This window comes from Primulina eburnea, chromosome 10 (assembly GCF_022965805.1).
Source record: "Primulina eburnea isolate SZY01 chromosome 10, ASM2296580v1, whole genome shotgun sequence".
Classification (NCBI taxonomy): domain Eukaryota; kingdom Viridiplantae; phylum Streptophyta; class Magnoliopsida; order Lamiales; family Gesneriaceae; genus Primulina; species Primulina eburnea.
In genome coordinates this window covers 34,796,950-34,822,705 of record NC_133110.1, presented here as the reverse complement: position 1 = coordinate 34,822,705, position 25,756 = coordinate 34,796,950, and the positions used below count along the sequence as shown (strand labels likewise).

General features: G+C 38.6%; 1 protein-coding gene across 6 annotated transcripts in view; it reads right to left on the bottom strand.

Annotated features, from left to right (window-relative positions):
* LOC140803364 (midasin-like) overlaps window positions 1-25,756 on the bottom strand; it is a 68,340-nt gene extending 42,584 nt beyond the window's left edge. For 2 of the 6 annotated variants that reach the window (XM_073159221.1, XM_073159226.1), the window contains exons 1-17: window positions 25,400-25,733; window positions 24,953-25,293; window positions 23,018-23,102; window positions 22,099-22,415; window positions 21,230-21,370; window positions 20,789-20,949; window positions 20,488-20,597; window positions 16,627-16,746; window positions 15,944-16,022; window positions 14,813-14,938; window positions 9,753-9,837; window positions 9,574-9,670; window positions 9,364-9,492; window positions 9,216-9,272; window positions 8,951-9,127; window positions 8,739-8,864; window positions 6,873-8,654 (exon numbers count right to left, since the gene is read on the bottom strand). In XM_073159221.1, coding sequence (XP_073015322.1) covers window positions 6,873-8,654; window positions 8,739-8,864; window positions 8,951-9,127; window positions 9,216-9,272; window positions 9,364-9,492; window positions 9,574-9,670; window positions 9,753-9,837; window positions 14,813-14,938; window positions 15,944-16,022; window positions 16,627-16,746; window positions 20,488-20,597; window positions 20,789-20,949; window positions 21,230-21,370; window positions 22,099-22,415; window positions 23,018-23,102; window positions 24,953-25,293; window positions 25,400-25,504 — 4,038 coding nt within the window. In that variant the 5' untranslated portion in view covers window positions 25,505-25,733. Of the gene's footprint in view, window positions 1-6,872; window positions 8,655-8,738; window positions 8,865-8,950; window positions 9,128-9,215; window positions 9,273-9,363; window positions 9,493-9,573; window positions 9,671-9,752; window positions 9,838-14,812; window positions 14,939-15,943; window positions 16,023-16,626; window positions 16,747-20,487; window positions 20,598-20,788; window positions 20,950-21,229; window positions 21,371-22,098; window positions 22,416-23,017; window positions 23,103-24,952; window positions 25,294-25,399 lie in introns of all 6 variants that reach the window. The other 4 variants (XM_073159222.1, XM_073159223.1, XM_073159224.1 and 1 more) reach the window with 4 other exon arrangements.

The window sequence follows — 25,756 nt, the reverse complement described above, 5'->3', positions numbered from 1 at the left end:
CTAAAGTTCCAGGTGTTTAACATATTTTCCTCAACCCTCAAAAATCGATGTGAATATCAGGACGTGTTTGGTATAGTTATAAATTACCATAAAATTCACTCAGGAAACTAATTAATAAGTCAAATATACATCGGCATAAAATTCTAAAACGTGATCAACTTCAGAATCTTAGCCCATTTTACCCTCATAGCATATCAATTACATTAGGTGTGTCTCCTCTAACAAAAAATGTATGCATTTCTTCCTTTGTTTTTGGAGACAAAAATGCATGCATTTCAAGTTCAGTTCTTCAAAAAAACTCATATCCAACCAAGAATCATGATGGCGCAGAGTCTACAAGTGAAGTGCTTTTAGCAGTTTACAGTTATAAACCTTTTTTTGATAGGAAACAATATTTTAATTTAAGTGATAAAAATGATTACATCAGTCATCGATTATAGCAGATGACCTAAAAATTCATAATCTATCGCACTAATGGTCTAGTGATACACATAGTCCCACTGTCTTATCAAATCAAAAACCGAAACATTCTTGAACTCCTTGTTAATTCCAATCCATGTGGCGACATTAAGCTTGATTTTCTCCCAGCATTTGTGGACGTCCGATTCTTTTTCTTCGAAGATTCTGTGGTTTCTTTCCAACCAAATTGTCCAGCAAATGCATTGAACCACTACTCGCCAAAATATTCCTCCTCTCTTGCCTGTTGTCCGGCCCAAATCCATGCTGAATAAGTCTTTAGTTGATTTAGGCGTAACCCAAAACAACCTCAACTCCTGCAAAGCTTTAATCCATAAAGAAGACGAGAATGGGCAATGTATGAAAATGTGATCCTGAGACTCCGAGTCATGTCTGCATAAAGCACACCAATTTGGACACAACGCAAGGCCGAGGCATCTTTTTTGAAGCATCTCCGATGTCGGTAGCTTACCCAGAGTTGTAGTCCAAGAGAAAAACTGAATCTTACTAGGAACAGGAACTCTCCAGATTTTATCAAAGAGTTGATATTTTGGGAAAAGGTTTGATGAGAAAAATGAATCATAGAAAGAGCCAACAGAAAACAAACCCGACGGATCCCCTCTCCACTGGATAAAATCATCCACCCCCTCAACCAATCTAACAGGCTCTAAGACTTCTAATAACCCTGTGAGTTGATCAATCTCTACATCTCTCACTGCCCTCCTAAAATGAAAATCCCAAGAGTGTTCTCGATTTGTACCCCCGACATGAGCATAGTAAGAGATAGGTAAGTTGTGACACGATGAAAGCTGAAATAAAGCTGGAAAACAAACCTTGAAAGAAGAGTCGCCCACCCAATTATCCTCCCAAAATCTAACCTTATTCCCGCCTCTCACCTTAATTAAAGTCCAGTTCTTAAAAATTGGGTGTATCCGGGAAATAAATTTCCAAGGACATCGGTATGTTACATTTCTTGCCAATCCCGCATCCCAACCGTTTTCTTGTAATCCATATTTGCTCACAATAATTTTTTTCCACAGTGTGCCCTCTTCTCGAAAAAATCTCCACCACCACTTCCCAAGCAATGCTGTATTTTTGAATCTGATTTTTGAAATCCCCAATCCACCTCTTTCCTTCGGTTTGCAAACTTGATCCCATGCGGCCAAATGAAAATGACTCTCTCCATCCATTCCGTCCCATAAAAAGTCCCTCGATATCTTGTCCAATGATAACTCAACAGATTTTGGAACCTTGAATAACGACATGTAATAAATGGGCATCGAATTCAACACCGAAAGAATCAATGTTAATCTACCTCCTTTCGACAAAAATGCTTTCTTCCATGTGGCCAATTTTCTGGACATTTTAGCAACCACAGGCTGCCAAAATACTTCTTTCAAAGGATTTCCACCCAAGGGTACACCCAAATAAGTAATAGGCCATGACTGTGTACCACATCCCACGTGTCTTGCCAACCTTTCAATTTGATCACTATCGCGGTTAATTCCCAGCAGTGAGCTCTTCTCCCAATTGATCTTTAAACCCGATATATCACAAAATGAATGCACCACTTTAGCCAAGAATTTTATGTGATCGTCGCTCCTTGCGAAAAAAAGCGTGTCATCCGCAAACTGGATATGAGTTATCTCAATCTTTTCTTTGCCTACCTCTATCCCCTTTAGAAGATGTGATTCCTTGGCTTTGTCTATCAATCTTCCCAACACATCAACAACCAAGTTGAAAAGAAAGGGAGATAATGGATCTCCTTGACGAAGACCTTTGAAAGCCCTGAATTTTCCTCTCGGTCGGCCATTGATCATAACTGAAAAAGTTACCTTCGATACACAACCTCTCATCCATGATCTCCATCTGTCTCCAAACCCTTTCTTCATTAAAACGTAATCCAAAAACTCCCAACTCACATTGTCGTAGGCCTTCTCAAAATCCACTTTCAAAACCCATCCTTTTGTTTTCTTAATCCTAGTTTTTTCGAGCAATTCATTCGCTATAAGGCCACAGTCGAGAATCTGTCGTCCTTCAACAAATGCATTTTGAGATTCTGAAATTGTCGACGCCATGACTCTCTTCAGTCTTGCTGATAGGACTTTTGATAAAATTTTGTATATGCTTGTTATTAGACTAATGGGTCTAAAATCCTTTACCTTGAACGAGTCGGCTTTCTTTCTAATCAAGCATATATAAGTCTCATTGGTGATTCCATTGACGATGCCACTACTGAAGAATTCATCAAAAACCAACATGATATCTGTCTTTACTAATTCCCAGCATTCCTGGAAAAAAGCGAGGGTAAATCCATCAGGTCCCGGGCTCTTGCCCCCATCACACTTGAAGACTGCTTCTTTCACCTCTTCTTTGCTAAATTTTTGTTCAAGTTGACGACTCATCACGGCTTCAATTGGACTCCAATTCACGCCTTCAATACCCCAACATCTATCTCCCGACTTGCTGTACAATCTCATGAAGAATTCTGAAATGATTGAAACCATTTCATCCTCACTAGTTGTAATTGTACCATCATTTCTTTCGATTTTATCAATGATTGCCTTACTCTTACGTTGGTTAAGAAGCGAGTGAAAGAATTTAGAATTATGATCCCCTTCTTTGATCCATTTTATCTTGCTTTTCTGAAAATTCATTTGATTCTTTCGATTAATCATCTCTTCTAACATCATCTTCGCTTCTATCCTCTCGGCCACTACACGTTCCGAAGCCTTCCCCTCACCCTCTAAACTGTCATATCTTCTGATTTTGTTCGATAATTCAGCCATTTTCATCTCTGTCTTACCATAGGCATCTTTGTTCCATTTTTTGATATCATCCTTCATTGTCTTCAATTTCATCATCATCCTATATCCCGCCCATCCTTGAGATATGGAGTTATTCCACCATAATTGTGTCAAGTTTTTGAAGCTTTGGTCCCTGAGCCATGCGTTCTCGAATCTGAAAGGCGTTGGGCCCCATTTTGTTTTTTCCAAGTCTAGAATTAACGGAAAATGATCCGAAGTTACTCGAGGTAAGATCGATTGTCTATAGAATGGATAAATTTCAGTCCATCCCACCGAGAACAGAAATCTATCTAGTCGACAACAAATGGGAGAAGTCCTAAGATTCGACCAGGTGAATTTGCCATTCAATAGAGGCGGATCACATAACTGAAGCTCCTGTATCAAGCTATCGAAGCATTGCATACTCGATGTCATTGAACAACTATTAATTTTCTCCTGAGTGGACCTAACAACATTAAAATCTCCCCCCAAGCACCATCTTTCTCCACAAATCACACTCAGACCCGCTAGCTCGTCCCAAAAATTATTACGAAGACTCGGATGGCACGGTCCGTAAACAGCCGAGAACCACCAATCATGCTGTGAATCATTCTGGATGTGAATTGAAACAGAGAATTCACCAATCAAATTGTCCTTAACCCTTATAATTCTCGGATCCCACATAATGGTGATACCCCCCGACCTTCCCAATGCAGGTTGGCTTACCCATTCCACAAATCTCGACTTCCAAAGGCCAGAAATCAGTCTCCTGTCCACCACTATCTTTTTTGTCTCCTGCAAGATTATTAAATCCGGTTTTTCTTTGACGATTACGGCTCTAATCAATCCCCTCTTAGTGGCTGATCCAGCCCCTCTAATATTCCACGATAAGACTTTCATTGATTCACTCCTACTACCCTGTTACTCTTACTACAGCTGGCTGCCTCACATTCCGCCATTTTTCCATCGTCATCAAAGTTTCTAAGTTCCACCTTCTCCACACCCATCATTCTTAGGCACTCGTTCTCGTCTTCAACGCTTAATTTCTGCTTTCCCAGGCCTTTTGAATTGACCCCTTCATCCATCCCCTCACGATGTCCCATGATTTTATTTCCGGATAAACCCACATTTTTAATGACCGAACAGTTTCCCCGCTCACCCCAGCCCTCCAACCCTCCCCCCGACTCTAAAAAAGAATCTGAAACAGAAGAAGAATGAGGAGGATACTGACAAGGTTTTGATTTTATGGGTAAATTGCGTACCTTCACCGGAGAATGTTCAAAGAATTCACCCAAGTCCTCGAATTGTAATGATTTTCTTGATGACTTATCCGTGTGGTCGGATATATGACTGTCGGCATCGCTGAAATCTCCGCCATCATCTGAGGTGTCGTCTCTAGCGCCATGATATAGTTGTTCCTCCCAAATTCCTTCTTCCCCGAGATCTAATACTTTACCGATATCAAGGATTGCTTTCTTTGGTTTTTGTACTTTATTCATTTGTTCTGATTCTTGTTGATGCTTTTTCTGTTTCCTACAATAAACGTGCTCAAATTTCCTTACAGCAGGGCCACAATCCTCTACTAAAGAATGCTGTCCAAACTCTTGAGTATCAGAAATGTTTGTAGAGTCAATCTTCCCTTTATGAAAGTCTTGTACCCCTTTCGGCTTTAACTTTTTCAGTATCTTAATGTTCTTCCCCCGGAACCATGGTTCTGAAACACAGCTCCGATTTTCAGCGTTAGCATCCTGATCGACGATCTTGGGAGCATTATAATCTCTGAACTTGTTCCTGTCCACTGACTCGCACTTCTGTTTATGCATGAACATTCCTTCTTGGTTTTCTACTGGATGGTTTTCGGTATTAGCCTCGTGCTTGCTTTGGATATCCTGGGAGTCTTCTGCATTCTGAAATTTGTCATTGATCCCTTCCTTGGTACCCCAGCCTTTCACATTGCTGGCTGCATTCATCACCACTTGAGCGTAAGTCCTCTTTTCCTGCATGTCGTACTCTGAAATTTTGACTGAATCCACGATAATGCGAACGAACATAAGTCCTCTTTTGGTTTTGATCTGAAAATTTCTATTGATGAATCCTCCTTCGATTCCCACAACTTTTAGTTTTGCTGCTGATAAATCTCTAAAAAGGACCGTATCTTGACTAATGCTTAACAGACCACCACATTGATCCCCGATACTAGTGAAAAGTTCTCTGGACCATAAGTCCCATGGAATCCCTAAAACGCGAATCCAACTGTGGCAACACTCGAACACTTCCTCTTCTCTGTTGATATTTTGACTCCATTTCTGAAAAGATAATGTAACTTTACGTTCCAAAAAGCATTTCTTCAAGCGCAAATAGAATACAGCAACCTCTTCGTTATGTGGCCACCAAACTGCCTTGTTGGCTTGGAATGGGAAAACTTCGATCTTTCTCTGGATAGCCTTTCCGAGTGTATTGCTCACCAACTCCCATGAAGTGTTCACACAATCTCTTGTGATGATAATAGCCTTGTCCCAGTCCTTAGATATCATATCTGGTACATGTTCCTTCTCTACCACTTCTGGACTTACCTTTACACCAGTATTCAACCAAACATTATGCCTCCTCTGTGGTTGGTCCATCGGCCGTTTAATATCTCTGAAGTTCAAAGCATCGTCCCTGCCATTTATCCTGAACCTAGACAAGAAAGATGCCAACCATTTCCATCCCCCATTGAAACGTCCGCTTGGTATAATGATTCGCTGGGACTTTCCCCTCCAGACTAACTTAGATAATTCTAAATAGCTGCCTCGACCGTTAACGAATTTCTGCAAATGAACCACTGATTCTCTGCCTCTAAATCGATTGAAAGTAGGGCAATCTTGTGGTTTGTTAATGAAATCATATAGTTTTGATATGATCCAATCCAAGCTTTCCATATTAATTTCCAGAATGTAGGTTGCATTTCTAGTTCTTTCAGAAACCAAGACCGAGTCACCCCACCTACCTCGACTGACTAAGAACAATTTTTGTTCAACTTTGATGTCATAGCTTTTTTTGTATTGATTTCTAGCAAAACCCTGATACTTCACGGATGATTTCATATTAACGAAAGACCTGGGAAGAAAGGCACACTGACTGCGATGGAAAAAAAGATAGAGAAAAGGATTATTGGGATCAAGAGGCTAGGTTAAAGGTCAGATAAACCGGGAGAAGCTAAGGGATCGGAAAAGATCGGGACAAGATAAAATGACAAAGGCAGAGTAAGGGACCGACAAAGTAAGAAAAGGTACGCTGTAGGTGAGATTTTAAAAGTTCTGGTTGACGCCGCTGGCCGATGGCCGGCGCCGGAGACTGGGAATGAGGGCGAACGATGAATCTCAGGGAAACTGGAACTCGGTGAAAGGATGGTGAAGTATTTCAGTCGAACGGTAGTTTGGTGAAGGAGAGAGCATTTTCAAATTTTTCTCTCTCTAGGATTATAGCACAATATATTCTCATTACAGTTATAAACCTACCAAACAGCACACAAAAAAAAAACAAAAAACAGCACAATTCTGTAAAAGCAGCTCGGTTATCAAAATCCAACATTTAATATATGTAGTGGATGTAAATAATTTCATTGGGAATGGTTTCAAAATTACTCACCGGCTCGTACAAGTCATCTTCAGAAAGTTTAACCTTCAACTGCCGCTCCAGAACTTCTTTAACAATTGTTTTCTCAGCATCATCACGCAGTCGTTCAGCCAGTAAATAATAACCATCATGAGCTAGATCTTCATAGGAGCTACCATATTTTCTGAAGCGATTAGCCCATCGAAATAAGTCACGTGGAGTTATAAACCCATGTTTTCCAGCAAAAACTTTACTACTCTGCCTGTGCAGTTGCAACTCTTTCATTACATTAACCATTTTTGTAGCATAGCTTCCAGGAATCATGCACTTCTTCTCCAAGATCGTGCTCAACTCCTCTTGTGGAATTTCATCAACATGAATCTCCACAAAACGGTTGCGAAATGCTCGAGAAAGCATCTTGCGTCCTCCATAAACAAGGGGTGGATTTTGAGTGGCAAAAAGCATAAATTTTGGATGAGCACGAATAGTTTCAGACAATTCAGGAACAAAAAGTTCCCTATTATCATCAAGTAAGCGGTTCAGTGCTTCAAGCACATCAGAAGGAGCTAAGTTAAGTTCATCAAGAACAATCCAATGACCTTTCCGAACAGCTTTCACGAGTGCTCCCTCATGGAAAATAAGCTTTCCACTTGCATCAGTAATATAAGATCCAAGGTACTCCTGAAGATCAGTGTGTTCGTGGTTATTGATTCTGACAAATTCATTACCAGTTATTTTGGCAAGAAACCAAACCAGGCTAGTCTTCCCACTAGATGTTGGGCCCTGCAACAAGACAGGATATCTTTGGATAAATATTGCCCTGGCAAGGTTCTCAAGATGTTGTTCAACGCTCTTTGTTATAACGTAGCCATCCACACAGTTTCTTTCAACCTTTAAGTATGAATCAAAAGGGATCTGAGGAGGAAATTTTCCTCCCAATAAATTTTTGCAAATTAAGTCGTTCATTAACTTTGCACTAGAGTCATCTAATAAATTTAGAAAGAACATTGAAAACCCATCATAAATGGATCTTTCAAATCCAAAACTTTGTTTTGCCTTTGTAAAGTATTCCATTGCCCGGTAAAGGGAACGTAAACTATAATGAGGCTTCTGATTAGCCCCATCCTGCAGCCTTTTTTCATATTTCTTTGCTGCCTTGTAGAATTTCACAATTTTACTTATCAATCTTCTGTTTGAAGGACCATCATCCATAAACTGATTAATAAACAAAAACAAGTCCTCATTAACCAACTCGTTGTTCAACACCGATTCCTCATTATCCAACTCATCATTCAACAACACATCATCAACAAAGTATTCAGTGAATCTGCCCCGAATAGAAAGTGGCAGATCTCTTTTGCCAGCATCAGTCGCAGGATTCATGCAAGCGAATATGCGAAACTTGGAATTCCTATATACATTATGCATATCACCCCGTTCTGTCAAGCATACTGATCCTTTCTCATCTTCAAGGACCCCAATAACTCGCTGTAATATCTCTGGAGGAGCCAAATTTACTTCATCCAACAATATCCATTCACCATTTCTCAGGGCCTTGATAAAAGCTCCTTCGACAAATGAAAATACCATTCCATTAGATGCACTCACTTGAGCATGAGCATTTTCAAGTTTCACCGAGAAATTTTCCCATGCTTTCAGTAGCTTGTTACTTAAAGGTCTCTTTCGCTTCTCACCAGGACTGGATTTTCCTATTTCAACAACCTTTTTGAGGACTTTCTGAAACCCACTTAATAAATGCTTCCATTTCTTAAGAAATAACTTTTCCCTTAAATTAGAAAGGAAGCCATCATTATCCTAGAAATAGAACACAAGAACATAAGTAATTATTTATAAGGAAAAAAGAAAGAAAGAAAGGAAATACACTATGGTACATGGTACCTTTGACGAAAATGTATTACTGAATAGATTTTCAAACTCGTGATAAAGTGGAATACAAACAACCCGTGCATCCACAGGTTTGAAACCCCCTAACAGGTCAGCAACATCACTTTGCTGACTCAAGTTCTGAAACGCGAACAGCATAAGCATCACTCATGAGCATTCAAAAAACTTGAAGCCATCAGATCAAAAGAGTTCAGACTTTAACTTACCAAAACGGTAAGTTTCTGATGAATTCTCATGGCAAGAGTCTGCACAATAGTAGTCTTCCCAGTACCAGTTTCACCAACTAAAAGCACAGGCTCATTAAACTCAACAGAGCGGGCAATTTTCTCAAGAACATGCACCGAACTCCGAAGCTGAACGAAGGGCTTCTTGTCATGTTTGAACTGTGACACAGACCACTCAAAAAGGTTGACATATAGTTTCAAATGAAAATATGATGAAGATGAAGAATATCTCCAATGCATCGCTTACCGCAATTTCAGTATATTTAAGGCTAACCCGTCCAACTTGCAAACCAGAGCCTAATTCCTGTATGCTCAAACATCAAAATTTTGAAAAATATTTCTGGAGCAGTGGAGAAAAAACATGCACACATGCATCATATCATGAATAGAAAAACCTGTATAATAGGCTTGTTAACAGGATATAGTGATTCAGCAGCTGAAACGGTCCACAACTTTGCAATCTCTCTCATGATGGCCAAACGATTCCCAACTGAAGTATTGAAGGACGCAAAAACATCTACAGCCTGAAAAAATTCAATTCCAGACTTACAGCCAAATGCTCCACAAAACATTTGTTGATGAGAAAAGCAAGAGATGTATCCAACCTCTTTATAGATACAGTTGCATGCATTAGCTGAGAGGGTGTCCTGATCAAAGCAAAAATCCAAACTTGCTATTCTTTTGCACAGCTTGAGAAGATCTCTTTTGTGGTAGATGAATAGCTTAGTTATAACTCATTGCGAAAAGAAAAAACAGAGATTTAAACCACACCAGAATGTTCTACCTTAATGTGAATCTGTCATGATAACTCAATGAGTCCGTCATACCCAGTTGATGTCTCATAAGCTGGACGACCCTTGCAAAGGATTCTGAAGAATTTGGAAGAGAAGAATAGAAACTAATTCTGGTTGCAAATAGCCTAAACTATTCTTATATCAAATAAAATAATGCAAACTGTAGTTTTGAGAGGAAAAAATTCTCATCTTCATTAATCACGAATTGGGTACATAAATACATAAAAGTGTACAGCTAAACCTACAGAAAAGATACAGCAAGATCCCCAGAAAATAGGAACCAACTAACAACCTAATCTACTCGAAAAGATAAACATCTAACTAACAAATCAGGCTACAAGATAAGATATATGCTGGAAGGCTAGTTTGACTAACAACACTCCCCCTCAAGCTAGCCGATAAATGCTTGTAAGACCAAGTTTCATCTTTAGTTCGGTGAAGGTGGGCCGAAATAAAGCCTTAGTAAGAATGTCTGCAACTTGCTGTTGAGAGGGAACATAGGTCAGTTTTATTACATTACTCTCGATCTTCTCACGGATGAAGTGCCTGTCTATCTCGACATGCTTAGTTCTATCGTGGTGAACAGGATTTTTGGCTATAGCAATAGCAGATTGGTTATCGCACATTAGATGAATAGAGCCTGAGGTAGAGATTTTCATCTCCTTTAGAAGGCGATCCAACCACATTCCTTCACAAATCCCTTGAGCTAAGGCACGGAATTCGGATTCCGCGCTACTTCTTGCAACCACGTGTTGCTTCTTGCTTTGCCAAGTAACCAGATTTCCCCAAACAAATGAACAAATCCCGGAAGTTGATTTTCGATCACTTGGAGAACCAGCCCAATCAGCGTCAGTACATACTTCGATAGATCTGTTAGGTGACTTTGCGAACATAAGGCCTTTCCCCGGATCAGCTTTTAGGTATCTAAGAATACGATACACTGCTTCCATGTGAACATCTGAAGGATCACTTAAGAATTGACTAACTCGACTCACAGAGAAGCTAATGTCTGGACGAGTGTGAGTGAGATAGATTAACTTCCCTACGAGGCGCTGATATTGACCTTTATCCGCTGCAGCTTCTTCAGATCGAGGCATCAGTCGAGTGTTTGGGTCCATTGGAGTATCAACTGGTCTACATCCACTCATTCCTGTTTCACTGAGCAAATCTATTGCATATTTACGTTGAGACATAGAAATACCCTTAGAAGACCGAGCCAGTTCTAAGCCGAGGAAATATCTTAGGTGCCCCAAGTCTTTGATTTCAAATTCACTTGCGAGAAGTCCTTTTACTCGTCTTGATTCATCATGGTTGTTCCCGGTGAGTATGATGTCGTCTACGTACACAATAATGATGGTGATACGTCCATCCTCAAAGTGCTTATAAAAGAGCGTATGATCAGCTTGTGACTGAGAGTATTTATCCAGTTTCAATACCTTGGTGAACCTCTCAAACCATGCACGTGGAGATTGCTTGAGACCATACAAGGCTTTCTTGAGTCGACACACTTTACCCGTTGTTTGTTCAGATTCAAATCCCGGGGGAACATCCATGTAAACTTCTTCAAGTAAGTTGCCATTCAAGAATGCATTCTTTACGTCAAGTTGACACAAAGGCCAGTCTTGATTTGCTGCAATGGATAGTAAGACACGGATAGTGTTGAGTTTAGCAACAGGCGCGAAAGTCTCTTGATAATCAATACCATACGTTTGTGTGTACCCTCGTGCCACCAGACGAGCTTTGTAACGATCAATGCTTCCATCTGCTTTTTGTTTCACCGAGTACAACCACCTACACCCTACGGTTTTCTTCCCTGGAGGAAGTTGAGTTAGGATCCATGTTTCATTATTTAGTAGAGCCCGATACTCTGTTAGAGTAGCTGACTTCCACTCTGGAATATTCATTGCTTCGTGAACTGATCTAGGAATGGAGATCTCATCTAAAGCTGTTACACAAGCCTTGTATTTGGTAGATAAGTTTGAGTATGATACAAACCTCTGGATAGGATGATTGGTGCAGGTCCGAGTACCTTTTCTCAGAGCAATAGGAAGTTCTGAATTATGATCATCTCCTGGTGGTCTTGGTCGTTGTTCGGTACCAATTTCGAGAGTAGGCGATTTGCTATTATGTTCAGGAGAGCTTGTGGCAGACGATTGGTGGTGCTGAATTTGTTCAGGCACATTTCCTCGTTGTCTCCGAGTATACATTTTGATGGGTTCCTTGAGAGGGGAAAGGTGTTTGGGATAATCACACGGAGATATGGTGGGTGAGTGAGGATCAGGAGTGACAGTGGCCAGCGGAATAGGAGCAGGGACCGGAGTAGTGTGAGGAAGAGGGATGTGATCAATGTTTTCCAGGAGGGATTCCCAATTTAGTGACTCGTAAGTAGTGTGATTCTCCCCCTGAAACACATTATTGGAAAAATAGGGCTTATCTTCAAAGAATGTAACATCCATTGAGTGGAAGAATTTTTGTGTAGTAGGGCAGAAGCACTTGTATCCTTTCTTGGAAGGAGAATATCCTAGAAAGATGCAACGAATTGAGCGAGCATCAAGCTTACCACGATGTTGGGAATGGACATGAACAAAGGCTGTACTGCCAAAGAGTTTTAAGGGTATATTTGTGATTAAGTGACTATTAGGGTATAAGGACAGAAGCATATCTAATGGACTCTTGAGTTTAAGAACACGCGAGGGAAGGCGATTGAGTAAATAGGTTGCTGTAAGGACCGCTTCACCCCAAAATTTCTTAGGTACATTAGATTGAAATAGGAGAGAACGAGTCATGTCGAGTATGTGGCGATTCTTTCTTTCCGCAACACCATTTTGTTGTGGAGTATCCACACATGAACTTTGTTGCATGATACCATGGGCTTGAAAGAAGGGGCTGAGAGTGCTGTTAAAGAATTCCCTAGCATTGTCGGTTTTTACCACCTGAATATTTGCTTTAAATTGGGTTTGAACCATGGCATAAAAGTTTTTAAAGATCGCTATAGTTTCAGATTTATCTTTCATGAGGAAGGTCCAACATAAACGAGTGTGGTCATCAATAAGCAAGAGAAACCATCGAGCCCCGGTGATATTTGGAATCCGATTTGGTCCCCAAATGTCACCGTGAATGAGAGAGAAGGGTGTGCTTGGTTTGTATGGCACCGGAGAATATGTGCCACGAGTGTGTTTGGAAAATTGACAAATATCACATTGAAATGAGTTCGGATTTTTATTGATGAACAGAGAAGGATACAATGTTTTTAGATAAGAAAAATTGGGATGGCCAAGACGATAGTGCCATAACATGATTGCACTATCTTTATTAGACTGACTTCCTAAGTGGCTATCTAATTTATTGATGGACCAACACTGAGGACTGTCACACCTTCTTGGTTGAGGTTTGATTTGAAGAAGATAGATGCCGGAGCAAAGTCTAGCACTGCCAATCGTCTTCCCCGAGCTCATATCCTGAAATACACAACAATTCGAATGGAAAGTGGTCACACATTTAAGGTCACAATTGAGTTTGCTCACAGAAATAAGATTACAGTCAATGGATGGAACAAACAGCACAGATTTAAGGACAATGGAGTCTGATATATGAATTTGGCCTTCTCCAATAACTTGGGTGCGAGAGCCATCTGCAATACGCACTGTTTGATGGTTTGTGCATGGAGAATACGTTGAAAATAAGGATCTGTCACCTGTCATGTGATCCGAAGCTCCAGAGTCGATAATCCATGGATTAGAGGGTGACTGTGACACATGAAGACCAACACTAGGGCTGGTGGTTGCAGCAGTAGATTGAGTTCCCACCTGAGAGAACATTTTCTGTAGGGCATCCATTTGATCTTTGGTGAAAGGTGTGGTTGGTTGATGGACAGGCTGTGTAACTGAGTTTGCACGTGCCTCTCGGTCTTGGTTCCGATTTGGTTTCCAATCAAGAGGTTTACCATGAATTTTCCAACACGTATCTTTTGTATGGCCTGGCCTCTTGCAATGGTCACACCAAGGTCGACCTTTAGGATGATGGCTGCTGTTGTTGCGAGATGCAAGAGCAGTGGGGTTGGTGGTAGCATCAATAGTGGAGGTGAGAGCTGAGGTTTCGATGGTGAGTGGACTGTCTGATTGGCCGAGTATGACACGTTTACGGCTTTCTTCTCGACGGACTTCAGAGAATACTTCACGAAGGGCTGGTAGAGGTTTAGTCCCGAGGATACGGCCTCGCACATCATCAAGAGTCCTGTTTAGACCCATAAGGAATTTGAATATGCGCTTGGTCTCAATAATTTGACGGAAGAAGATACTGTCGTCCGCACATTTCCAATTGTAAGACTGGAAGAGATCCAGTTGTTGCCAATATCGGGTAAGGGTGGTGAAGTACAAAGTGACAGATTGCTCACCTTGTCGGAGATCTTGCAGTGTACTTTCAATGTGAAATAATTCAATGGTATTTTCACTGCTAGAGAAAGTCTCACGGGCCGCATCCCAGATTTCCTTTGCTGTAGAGTACAGCAAAAAATTCTCACCAATGTCTATGGTCATCGAGTTGATTAACCAAGACATGACAAGATTGTTTTCAGAGCGCCAAACCTTGAAGTTCGGGTCATTTTTACTGGGCTCAACAGCAGCACCCGAGAGGTAATCTTCGCGTCCTCGTCCACTAATGAACATCATCATGGATTGGGACCATTGGAGATAGTTTGTATCTGTCAGTTTATGACAGGTAATCAAGCTGGTTATCGGACTGTTTTCCGAAGGATAAGAAGAGGAGGAGGGAAATGACATTGATCCCTTTGGAGATATCTCAGATTCATTACTCATGGCTCTGATACCATGTAGTTTTGAGAGGAAAAAATTCTCATCTTCATTAATCACGAATTGGGTACATAAATACATAAAAGTGTACAGCTAAACCTACAGAAAAGATACAGCAAGATCCCCAGAAAATAGGAACCAACTAACAACCTAATCTACTCGAAAAGATAAACATCTAACTAACAAATCAGGCTACAAGATAAGATATATGCTGGAAGGCTAGTTTGACTAACAACACAAACCTATAATTTTTTGAGCAAGAGAAGCATTCAGCTTCGGAAACCACTTCAACACAACATTTAGAATGTCATCATCTTTCGGAGGGCCAATCATTACCTTCCGCCAAACAGCACCAAGAAAATTTTTACCTATTCCCATAATGACAGGATATTAGCAGACTCTTAAGTAAATAGCAACTCAAAAAAGGAATTTTCAGTATTTCTTCCATTCAAGAGTATCCATCTGAAAACATACAAACCAAGTTAGTTATCTGAATGGTTCCTATTATGCAGTCGCACGCAATAGTTTAAATATACCCATCATATGAGTAATTAGGCAATTTCAGATTTGATGGAACTTAAATTCCATGCATCTCTCTCATCTATGATTATGGTCAGAAATAACCACAGATTTCTTCATAAGTGATGTTTTCTAAATCTATATTCCTGTCTGTAATATTTTTATCTCAGCTCTATCTAGCATATCAATTTTCTCCACCAAACAAAAATAGAGAAACCACTTCTCAAGGACACAGGAACCCAGAATAGCGTGTTTTCCTCAAAGAAATTTTCTGCAGCAACTGTTATTGACTTCAAAAAAGGTGAATGCCACGCTTATCCTACATCAGATAACATTTTTGGTCTAGGACGCTAGACAATCATATGCCAGCACAAATATGAAAAAAACACAAGCAATACCATGACTAAAAAATGCAGAAATAGAAAACTAACACAAGCTGATGGCACAATATTTAATTTACCACATGCTTGGTTAATTGATAATAGCAATTTTCTATTTTCATGATTTTAAATTCCCTTGGGTGAACAATTGCCAACTTAGAGCATGAAAGAGTTCATTCAAATTTTTGTAATTAATTTTATTAATCAATATAATAACGTTCCTTATAAAAAAAATAAAAAGAGTTCCTTCAAATTTGTTTCCTTTAAAACAATTTTCTGCTTAAGGATAAAATAATATTAAACCAACATACAATTTGAATACATCCAGAGGATAAAGGAAAAGTTTTAAAGAACATTTCATCATTTCATAGCCAATGAACAGGTATAGAAATATTATGTAACTCGTGATATAATTTAATCACAACACATAGATCAATGTCACAAACATTAAGCATGAGAGGAAGTAGAACAAACCTTCCATAAATCGAGATATGTCTATGTTTGAGCTTGTTATGGTGGAAAATAACCGGAAATTTCCATTCACTCGTACTGCCTGCACATATCTCCATGATCAATACAATTAATAAACATAACTTTGAGCAGGCTTATCACCAAACAAAGCATCCAGTTTCCTATAACTTAAATAAACTGATTCTATGGGTCCCAAAACAGTCTTCAAGCTTGTCAAAACCTCGCAATTGTCTTATGCAAAGCATCCCAGTTCAATTCCAAATTACAATGCATCCACATTGAACACCATTACAAAAATTAAAAAATATTATTATTGGAAGCTTTTGAAATATCATACAAAGTATACAGGAAATCAAGATAAAGTTAGGCTATACGTCTTCCAATCGAGATTCATGGACGCTCACATATGTGGGTTAGATTCCAAACCAAAAAGCCATAAGACCTCGGAAGACCAAATGTGAAGACCTAAGCACATCCAACAGTTCACTAAGTCAAAATTATTTTACACAGTTAAGCTCAACACATGAGACATTTATGGCTTTTAGTGGATAGACATAATAAAGAACCAATTTAAAAAGTTGATAGTCATCACACATTATGCGGCAACAAACTTCAATCAATGCACTTGAAAGGCTAACTATAGGCATTCCTTAAGAAGGCAAGGCCCAATAATATGAAGTGCGTACCTCCCCATGTCCAGTTGAGAACAGATTTGAACCTTCTAGCAAGGGCAATAAGATGAAAATGATATCTGGAGGTGCTTTATCAATATCCTCAAACACAACCCAGAAACCATTCAGAACTGCCTGGCAATTTTGTTTGAAACAAGTTAGTTACAATATTGCATGGGTCGTTAATTTAACTGAATAAACATTTTATATCCAGCCACTTAACCCAACGATGTCAAAGTTGGTTTACAAGAGCCTAAGTTCTGAGTTCGAGTCACTATGATTAACAAAAATTTTAAAATTGACAGAAAAACAATCAAAGTATTGGGAAATGATTCTTGTATATCATAGACAATAGACATAGTGGTTGTACATTAATATTTAGACTCTACTTTTACACAAAACCGGAAACAAATCTTCCTAATAAGGAAACTAACAAATAAACTCATAAAATCTCTCTAATACAATAAAAAAGAATATGTTGACAAATATACAATATTCTGGGAAATCTTCCAACACTCTCCCTCAACATGGCTTGATGTCACTCATAGCAAGCTTGCCAACCAAATTTTCAAACTGACTTTAGGAAGACCCTTGGTTGTTAGGTATATAAGGCATGCATACACCACTGTCAATTTTTTCCTTGATGAAATGATTATTTACTTCTACATGTTTTGTTCTGTCATGTAGAACTGGATTATGATCTATAGAAATAGCCGTTTTTTGTCACAATAGAATTTAATTGGTGTCGGTATCGGAACCTTCAACTCTTCTAAAACCTCTTTATCCACAGCACTTCGCAAAAACCATGTGCAACAGACCGAAATTCTACTTCAGCATTGCTCCTTGCAAAATGTTTTTCGCTTTTCCAAGTAACCAGATTACCTCCAATAAAGGTGAAATATCCTGAGGTAGATCTTCTATCATTTACATCGTCTGCCCAATCTGCATCTGTATAGGCCGAAGGTGGCCTCTAATTTCGATTAAAGTCCTTTCCCATATGTCCCTTTGAGATATCTCAAGATTCTGAATACAGCTTCGAAATGACTATGTCCGGGTGAATGCATGAACTGACTCACAACACTTACTGAAAAGTTATGCCGGGTATGGTATGTGCCAAATAGATTAACCTTCCAACTAATCTTTGATAACGTTCTCGGTCCACCACTTCATTAGGTGTTGCAGCTTTCAACTTAACATTAGGTTCAGTTGGAGTATCTGTTGCCTTAAAACAAGTCATCTCTATTTCTTTGAGTAAGTCAAAACATACTCACGTTGGCTGATGAAAATCCCCTTCTTCGATCTAGAGAAAAACATCCCGAGAAAATATTTCAGCTTTCCACGGTCCTTGATATCGAATTCAACTTCAAATTGTTTATCTCAAGATAATCGTCTCCAATCATGATAATGTCAATCAACGTAGACAATTAGGATGGGTCAATTTACCTTTGGTGGAATGTTTGAAAAATAAAGTGTGATCAGCTTGGCTTTGTAAAAAACCATGTCTCCTCACTGCATTCCCAAATCGCTCGAACCAAGCTTTAGGGGACTGCTTTAGCCCATACAGGGCTTTCTGCACACTTTTTTTTTTTCAAACCTTTCTTCAAAACCCAGAGGCAAGTCCATATATACTTCTTGTAAATCTCTATTTAGGAACGCGTTTTTAACATCAAACTGATGAAGTGGTCAGTTGGAGATAACTGCCAGAGACAAAAGTATTCTGATAGAGTTAATCTTAGCAATAGCGGCAAAAGTCTCTTGGTAATCTATACCATGAGTTTTGAGTAAATCATTTACCTACAAGTCTCGCCTTTCAACAATTCCATCATATTTACACTTTACTGCAAACAACCATTTGCACTCAACTATCTTTTTGTCTTTCGGTAGATCAACCAGAGTCCAAGTGTCGTTTGTCCTAAGAGCATTCATTTCTTCTATCACTACTAATTTCTAGTTCGGATCACCTAATGCTACCTGGATAGTTCTTGGAACAGACATGTTAGAAATCTTAGACACAAAGATGTGATACTACTTCTGGAATCTGTAATTCCAACATTTTTTTCCGCAAAGTTTTATCGGAATCAATTTTTTTTTTGATAGGAAACTTAACTTATATATAATAAATAATTTTTGTTACAAAAGAAGCGGATGAGTAATCCGCAAGTTAGTTCGAACTACTACACCGTAGTCAACGTCTGATATCGACAAATGATTGAATTCTGTGATCTTTGTTGTCGTTCCCGCCACTCTGAATTTGATGATCTCCCAAACTTCATTGATATGTGTAGCCTTGTCATTGAAAATTCTGCTATTTCTTTCAAGCTATATCGTCAATTAAGAGATCATAAGCCTTTGGTATAATTTCTGGAACATGTAACGTATCCCAAAAATTATCTTCCTCAACCACTATTTTCTCCCCCTGAAGATAATTTGTCTAAAAAAATGACCCATCCTCCACAAATCGGACATATATGCTCTCAAAAAAAAATTTGTGACAGGGTTAAAACATTTATATCATTTCTTGTTAAAACATAGAAGCATAGCCGGTGAAAACACATTTTTCAGATTTTGGATCAAGTTCGAATCGGAAAACATTAGGTATATACACATTGCAAACACAACAAAAAAATTTTAAAAGAAGGTTTGTAGTGATGCGTGACGTAGGAAAATAACTTTTTAAGGTTTGCAAAGGTGTATCAAATTTCAAAATTCGATATAGCATTTTATTTATCAAGTAACATGGAGTTAAAAGAGCATCCCCCAAAGATATTTTGTAACATTCATTAAAAAGATAATGATGGTTCTGTCTCCTACACGATGGTTCTGGAAGGATTTACGGTTAGCGAGAGTTTCAGGAATGGTTAGGGCTGATCCTTCGACAGATTCCATTTCACCAGGAGTTTTTTTCCTAGCATAACCTGTCGACGGCTCTCTTCTCGCCACACCTGTGCAAAAACTTCTCCAATGGATGGAATAGGGTTTCTCCCAAAAATTCAGTCACGGACTTCATCATATGCAATATTTAATCCTGCAAGAAACTTAAAGACGTGACCAACATCCACCATCTTTTTATAGTATATGCAGTCATTGGGTGATTTCCACTCGTAATCATTGAATAAGTCTAGATCTTGCCAAATTCTCTCAAGGGAATTGAAATATGTAGTCACAGAATTCTCACCTTGGCGAACTTCCCCAAGACGTAGGGTTAATTCGTACACTTGGGATTGATTCCCTAAATCTGAGTACATCTGCGAATCATTTTCTCATAACTCCTTGGCTGCTAAATAGCAAAGATAATTCGCAGTTTCGCACTAATCTCTTCGGCCATGGAGTTGACCAACCAAGTCATCACCATTGAGTTTTCAACGTCCCAAGTGGCATAGGCTGGGTTTTTTTCATCAAGCTTTGTTGTTGCCTGTAATATAGCCAATCTTGCCTCTTCCCCTGATGTACATTCTAACTGCTTGATACCATCGAAGGAAATTGTCACAGTTGAGTCGGATAGCAGTGATCTGAACGGGATGATTTTCATATGGGTTTCGAACAAGTTGAGTCTCGGGTGGAGGATGAACGAAACTCTCAGCCTTAGACATTTTTCGGAAGCGAATTTAAGGACTAGGATCTATGGTTTGTCTCTGATACCAAATTGACAGAAAAACAATCAAAGAATTGGGAAATAATTCTTGTATATCTAGGCATAATGGTTGTACATTAATATATAGACTCTACTTTTAAACAAAACCTGAAACAAATCCTCCTAATAAGGAAACTAACAAATAAACTCTTAAAATCTCTCTGACACAATAAAAAAGAATATGTACTCAAACATTCAATATCCTAGGAAATCTTCCAATAATTAAAATATCTATAATATCAAACCTGAGTAAGAGAACCAGGTTGCCATCTGAATTCGCCAGGTTGCTCAGTACAAACATAACTGCCGATCAATGTTTTACCATCTATTTGCTCGTCCATGTGAAGTTGTAGAACTTTTTATACGAATTGAGATGTTAGGATTCAGAAAGGTTCCAAAAATGACAAACAAAACAACATGAAACAGGTCAATAGTGTTGTGTCATGCAAACAAACTTGGTCATAATCAAAATCAGAAATACTGGATGAACAGCAATTGACGTTTTGTGAAGCATGTTTGACTGATACAGTAAACAAAAATGTGTACCTCTGCTTCCGTGACTGTTAGCCAAGTCGTTAATAAGTGCAGTTTTCCCAGAACCAGAAGGGCCGTAGAGAAGAACAGGCCACCTCTGACTCACAGCTAGAGAGACCATTTCAAAACTTTTTGTCATGTTAGATGTCAAGAAAAAAGGATTCCCAAGATTCCTGGAGGAAAAAGTGGCCAAATGTCAAAAACTTTAAATACCAGCAGATTGTCAGGGCGAGAATCTGAAACCATTTTCCCTTATGTACGCTAAGACTACAAAGATATAGAGGTCAAAAGGCAAATGGGTGAATAAACATCAACCCTGGTCTAAGTCAAAGCTATGAAGTTAAAACTCAAACCGGTAGGGTATCCCACTTCTCGCTTAATAGCAGGACATTTGTTAAAGTGATGACTGATGCTTTAAAATATTCTCCAAGTTTGTTAATTTTTTATCCATACCTTTTGTCAATCGTGCAGGTTTGATCTGATGGTACAATCCTATCAGCCCTTCTTCCAACCATTGCCAATGTTTCTTGTATAGGAGATTCAAGATACCAACTCCCTTTCTCCAATGATACTTCCATGCAAAATTCTTGCCAGCTATAAATATAAAAGGAACAAATTGATGCAGCATAAGAACCAAAATTTGCTGACGACAAAAAGTCTGGAAAAAATAATTCCACGGCCAAAAGAATAAGCTATTGTCCAATTTTTTTCATAAAAAACGATATTATATAGATTAATAGAATTAGTAATAAAAAGTGATTCAGGTGAATCAGAGGCCCACAAAAGACAAATCTAATTACAATTCAAAATAGGTTAACACAAAACTAAAATGCATTCCTATACAAATCTGAGAACGAGAACGATTTAAACTCTGCACTCCTGGAACTCCTGAAACCCTGAATTTAATCGTGTCCAGCTTTGTATCAATAAAATCATTTTATGTTTGTTGTCTGTTATCTTCCACATAAATACTTGTCTTTGAATGACTACCCATTTTTAAGTTGTGGACGAATATTATCCTGATGAAAATACATTAAACTGTAATAATGAAACTTTTTTCCATACTTGAAAGTTTGCGAGGCCAATGCAGTAACCGTGAGAGCATCATTATACTTGCACCAAATAAAACAAACATTATGTGTGCCTTGATTTAAGAATGAACTATATATTTAAGTAGATATTTGCACATGGATTAGAAAAATGAATGCAATCAAATCCACCCTCTCTCTTTTGAACCATGATTGTTTCGTCGATTAAATAATGAAATCCTCGTACACGCATAAATTTCAGAGTATGCATTCACAAGTAATGTGAGAGCTTACCGCAGTAGACAGTGAATGGATTGTTCAGAGTCACGACCAAGGTTTGCAGATGCTTCAAAGCTTAACCCCAAAATCAATGATAGTATCTCTATGCTGCACCATCTGATGTCAGACACAATCTCCCTCAACTCAAAATCATTCAACCTCACATCGGATATGATTTTTCTCAAATCGACATTCTTTAATGAGACTGAATTTGGATACTTCTGTAAAATGTCCAAATAACATGACCAATCCCAAAATGATATGAAAATATCTGTCTCTGTCATCAAAAGACCATATGATGCTCGGACAACATTTAACAACTGATTTGCTCCCTGACAAAGAGATAAATAGTAGATAATTATTTAATAAAGAAAAATATCTATAGTTTTTCAATAATTAAAAATATAAATTGATAAAACAACAAATTAGAACGTCCTAAAAATCAATATTATCAAGCACATGTCACATTATGTCATCGATCTATTGATGACATGCCAACCAAAGAAACCGACATGTTACTCCATCAACCATTGACGACATGCCAACCAAAGAAACCAACATGTTACTCCATCAACCATGGAATCCCCATAGTTATAAAACTATTGCTGCTTCGTACTACCTAGCAGTCACTTGAAATGATAATTATCATTGTGCTTGCAAAACAAGGGTTGCACCCAAGTCCCAATACAAAAATTGGCGGACACTTGCTCAGTCAACTAACTAGAGCATGTTGTACACGTCAATCCAATTTTATGCTTGTTTTCCTTATCACACTAACACATTTATATGAAATAACGAATATGACAAGTCAAAGTCATTCAAGCGCAATACAACAAGACGAGAAGAAAATCGAATTTGAAACAGCTTAACAGACATTAACCAACAGAAATCTTCATGTCAAGGGAAATAGATTTTAAAAAATTGTTATATATACCACAGCATCAGTCTTGGAAAATGTTCCACAACGCACAAATCTTTCAAAAGGAGCAGGAGCATCTTCAAAATACTTTAAAATAGACCTGCACCAATGAGACAAATACTATATTCAGTTTCTCAAACTGAGCCAGAAATCTAAACCATGCTGCATAAATGAAAACACAAATTGAAAAGCAGTATAAAATAAAAGCTTAATTAACTATATCATTGACCCTCAACCCTGTAAAATACTATAACATCAAGTATTTACCAATTTATCAAAGCCATAAAATCTCAAGCATCATGTTTTGACAATTCTCTTGGTACAAGCAATTATTTCTCCCCCTATATAATAATTGCATCAACATCTAACGATTGGGAATCGAGCACATGACATTAATCTTAATACCAATTATAGAACACAACTTTCGGAGTTTTACCAAAAGCTATTTCTTTTAGTAACGATGTAATTTGAATCTTTTAAACCACGTAGCGATCCAAGCACCAAAGTAGAGCAAAGACCTTAAGGTCGAGGTCAAAATCTCAAATAGCATATTACTCGGGCTGACGAAGAAATCTGTCCATTTTTCAAATTTTATAGTGCTAAAATATACATTTTAAATTGAGAGTTTGAAGCGACCTCAATACATAGTGGCTCCACCGCTCAAAAGCGAATAAAAATGAATTCATATGCATAAACTAGTTAGTGAGGGCAGTGGCTAAAAAGGGTAACAAAATCAGATTTTGGGAGGATAGGTGGTGGGGAGATTCGTCTTTTAAATATCTTTATCCTTCTTTATTTCAAATTTCTTCGATTCACAACAAGGATATTTCCCACTTTATTGATCGGAGGAATCTTCTATTCGTTCTTCGTTATCTTGGGTTTTGCACTTTCGAAGGGACTCGGGGATGGTGAAGTGAATCATGTTGAGCTCTTTGCTAGGGTCCTCATAGAGGGTCAGGTTAGATGAGGAGAGTGTAGATTTCAGGGTTTGGGAAAGGGATTCTTCACGGATTTTTTCTGTTAAATCTTTCTATGAGTCATTCTTTACGATTTATGATTTTCCTCTTTTTCATGTTATTTGGAAAGCACCATCCAACCAAAGGTTCGAGTATTCCCATGGACGGCGGTTCTGGCTAATTTGTCAACTTGTAATTTGTTGCAAAAGATAAGGCATACATGTGTGTGTACTCTATAGGAAAGAGGTGGAGACTCAGGATCACGAACTCATGCATTGTCCTATCACGAGCTGTCACTGGTAGAGAGCTTTGGAGGAGTTGGGTCTGGTTTGGGTAGTTACAAGATCTTCACGCGACTTGTTTGCTTCAGTCTTGGACACGAATACACGATCTTGGCAAAAGAGAATAAAATTTTTTGGACAATGGCATTTCATTGTATTTGTTGATCAATCTGGATGAAGTGACATAGAAGCATTTTCGACAATATAGAAGAGTCGGCTGAAGAGTGTTGGGAAAAGATTAAGTTTCGGACATCTGACTGGATTGGGAAACTTAGAGTTTAAGAATTTCTCGATTTCAGATTCAGGGAGAGACTGAAGTTATATTGTGGTTGATATGATTAGTTATTTACTTTATTTTTCCCCTTCTGGATCTCTTGTTTGCTTTTTGTAACTGTTAAATTTTAATCTTCTAATATATTATCTTATAGAAAAATATTCAGAAATTACTTTTTGTAAATAATGGTTATGATACATTGACTTTCAGATTGATGCTAGGGTTTATAATAGCATCCATTTACCAGTTAACATAACCCAAAAGCCCATCACTCTTTGAAGCTTTTGTTCTTATCTAGTTCCTCAAACAAACATCTCTAGAGAGCCAAAGGTAAATTAATGCAGAATTGCAAAATATTAAATCAGCATGTTCACAATTTAATCGAAAGGTACAAAAAGAAAAGCCAGGAAGAAACAGGGAATCCCATAAACTAGCTTACCCCAAGAGAAAAGGAATCAAATCAAGAGCTCGGAAAAAGGCAAGGCAGGCAAGCTCGTGCAGCCGCAATCCCTTCCTCCAACTGACATAAATATCGATAATGTTCGCAACTTCTGCACCGTCTACATTTTCAGAGTCTCCGAGGAACTCTTCTTCATCAAATTCTTCCAAGCAATCATCATCCGGCATCAGTTTACGAGCCGAGTGAACCAACACTGTTGTCCTTTCCACTATCTTCTGTGCTATTGGCCTGAGGCATCCCAGCAAAGGGATAGTGTATTTCGGGTGCAGAAGCAATTGCCCAACTGCGTCAACCACCTCATATTCTGTAACTAGGTCCCCCTGAAACCCATGGAGAATGGTAAGGCATGCCTAATTCTATGTCACTGGTCAAAAATATACGAAAAGAAAAAAACCAACATCCGGGACTTGTCCACAAGTTCAGTACCTTGTTTAACAAGTCACTGAAACGGGAAAGAGACTTGAGCTTTGGACGCCTATCGAGAAACCTCCTGAGCTCCGATTTTAGACAAAAACTCCCATCAACCGCCATTCAGAACTTCAATAAGTTGACCTTAAATTCCAAAAAGATGAAATCTTTACTGATTTTCCCTGCACAAAAAACAGAATAAAAGTTAACTAACAATAAAATAGTACAACAATTATATTATCACTTTGGGCCTGAATTCGGATTCAAAATTCACAATCTTCACACCGGGGGATTCGAGAATTCACAATATTCACGAGTTCTTATTTTTCTTCTTCAAGTTCAGAGGGTTTTAACAGTGGGGGATTAGGGTTTTAG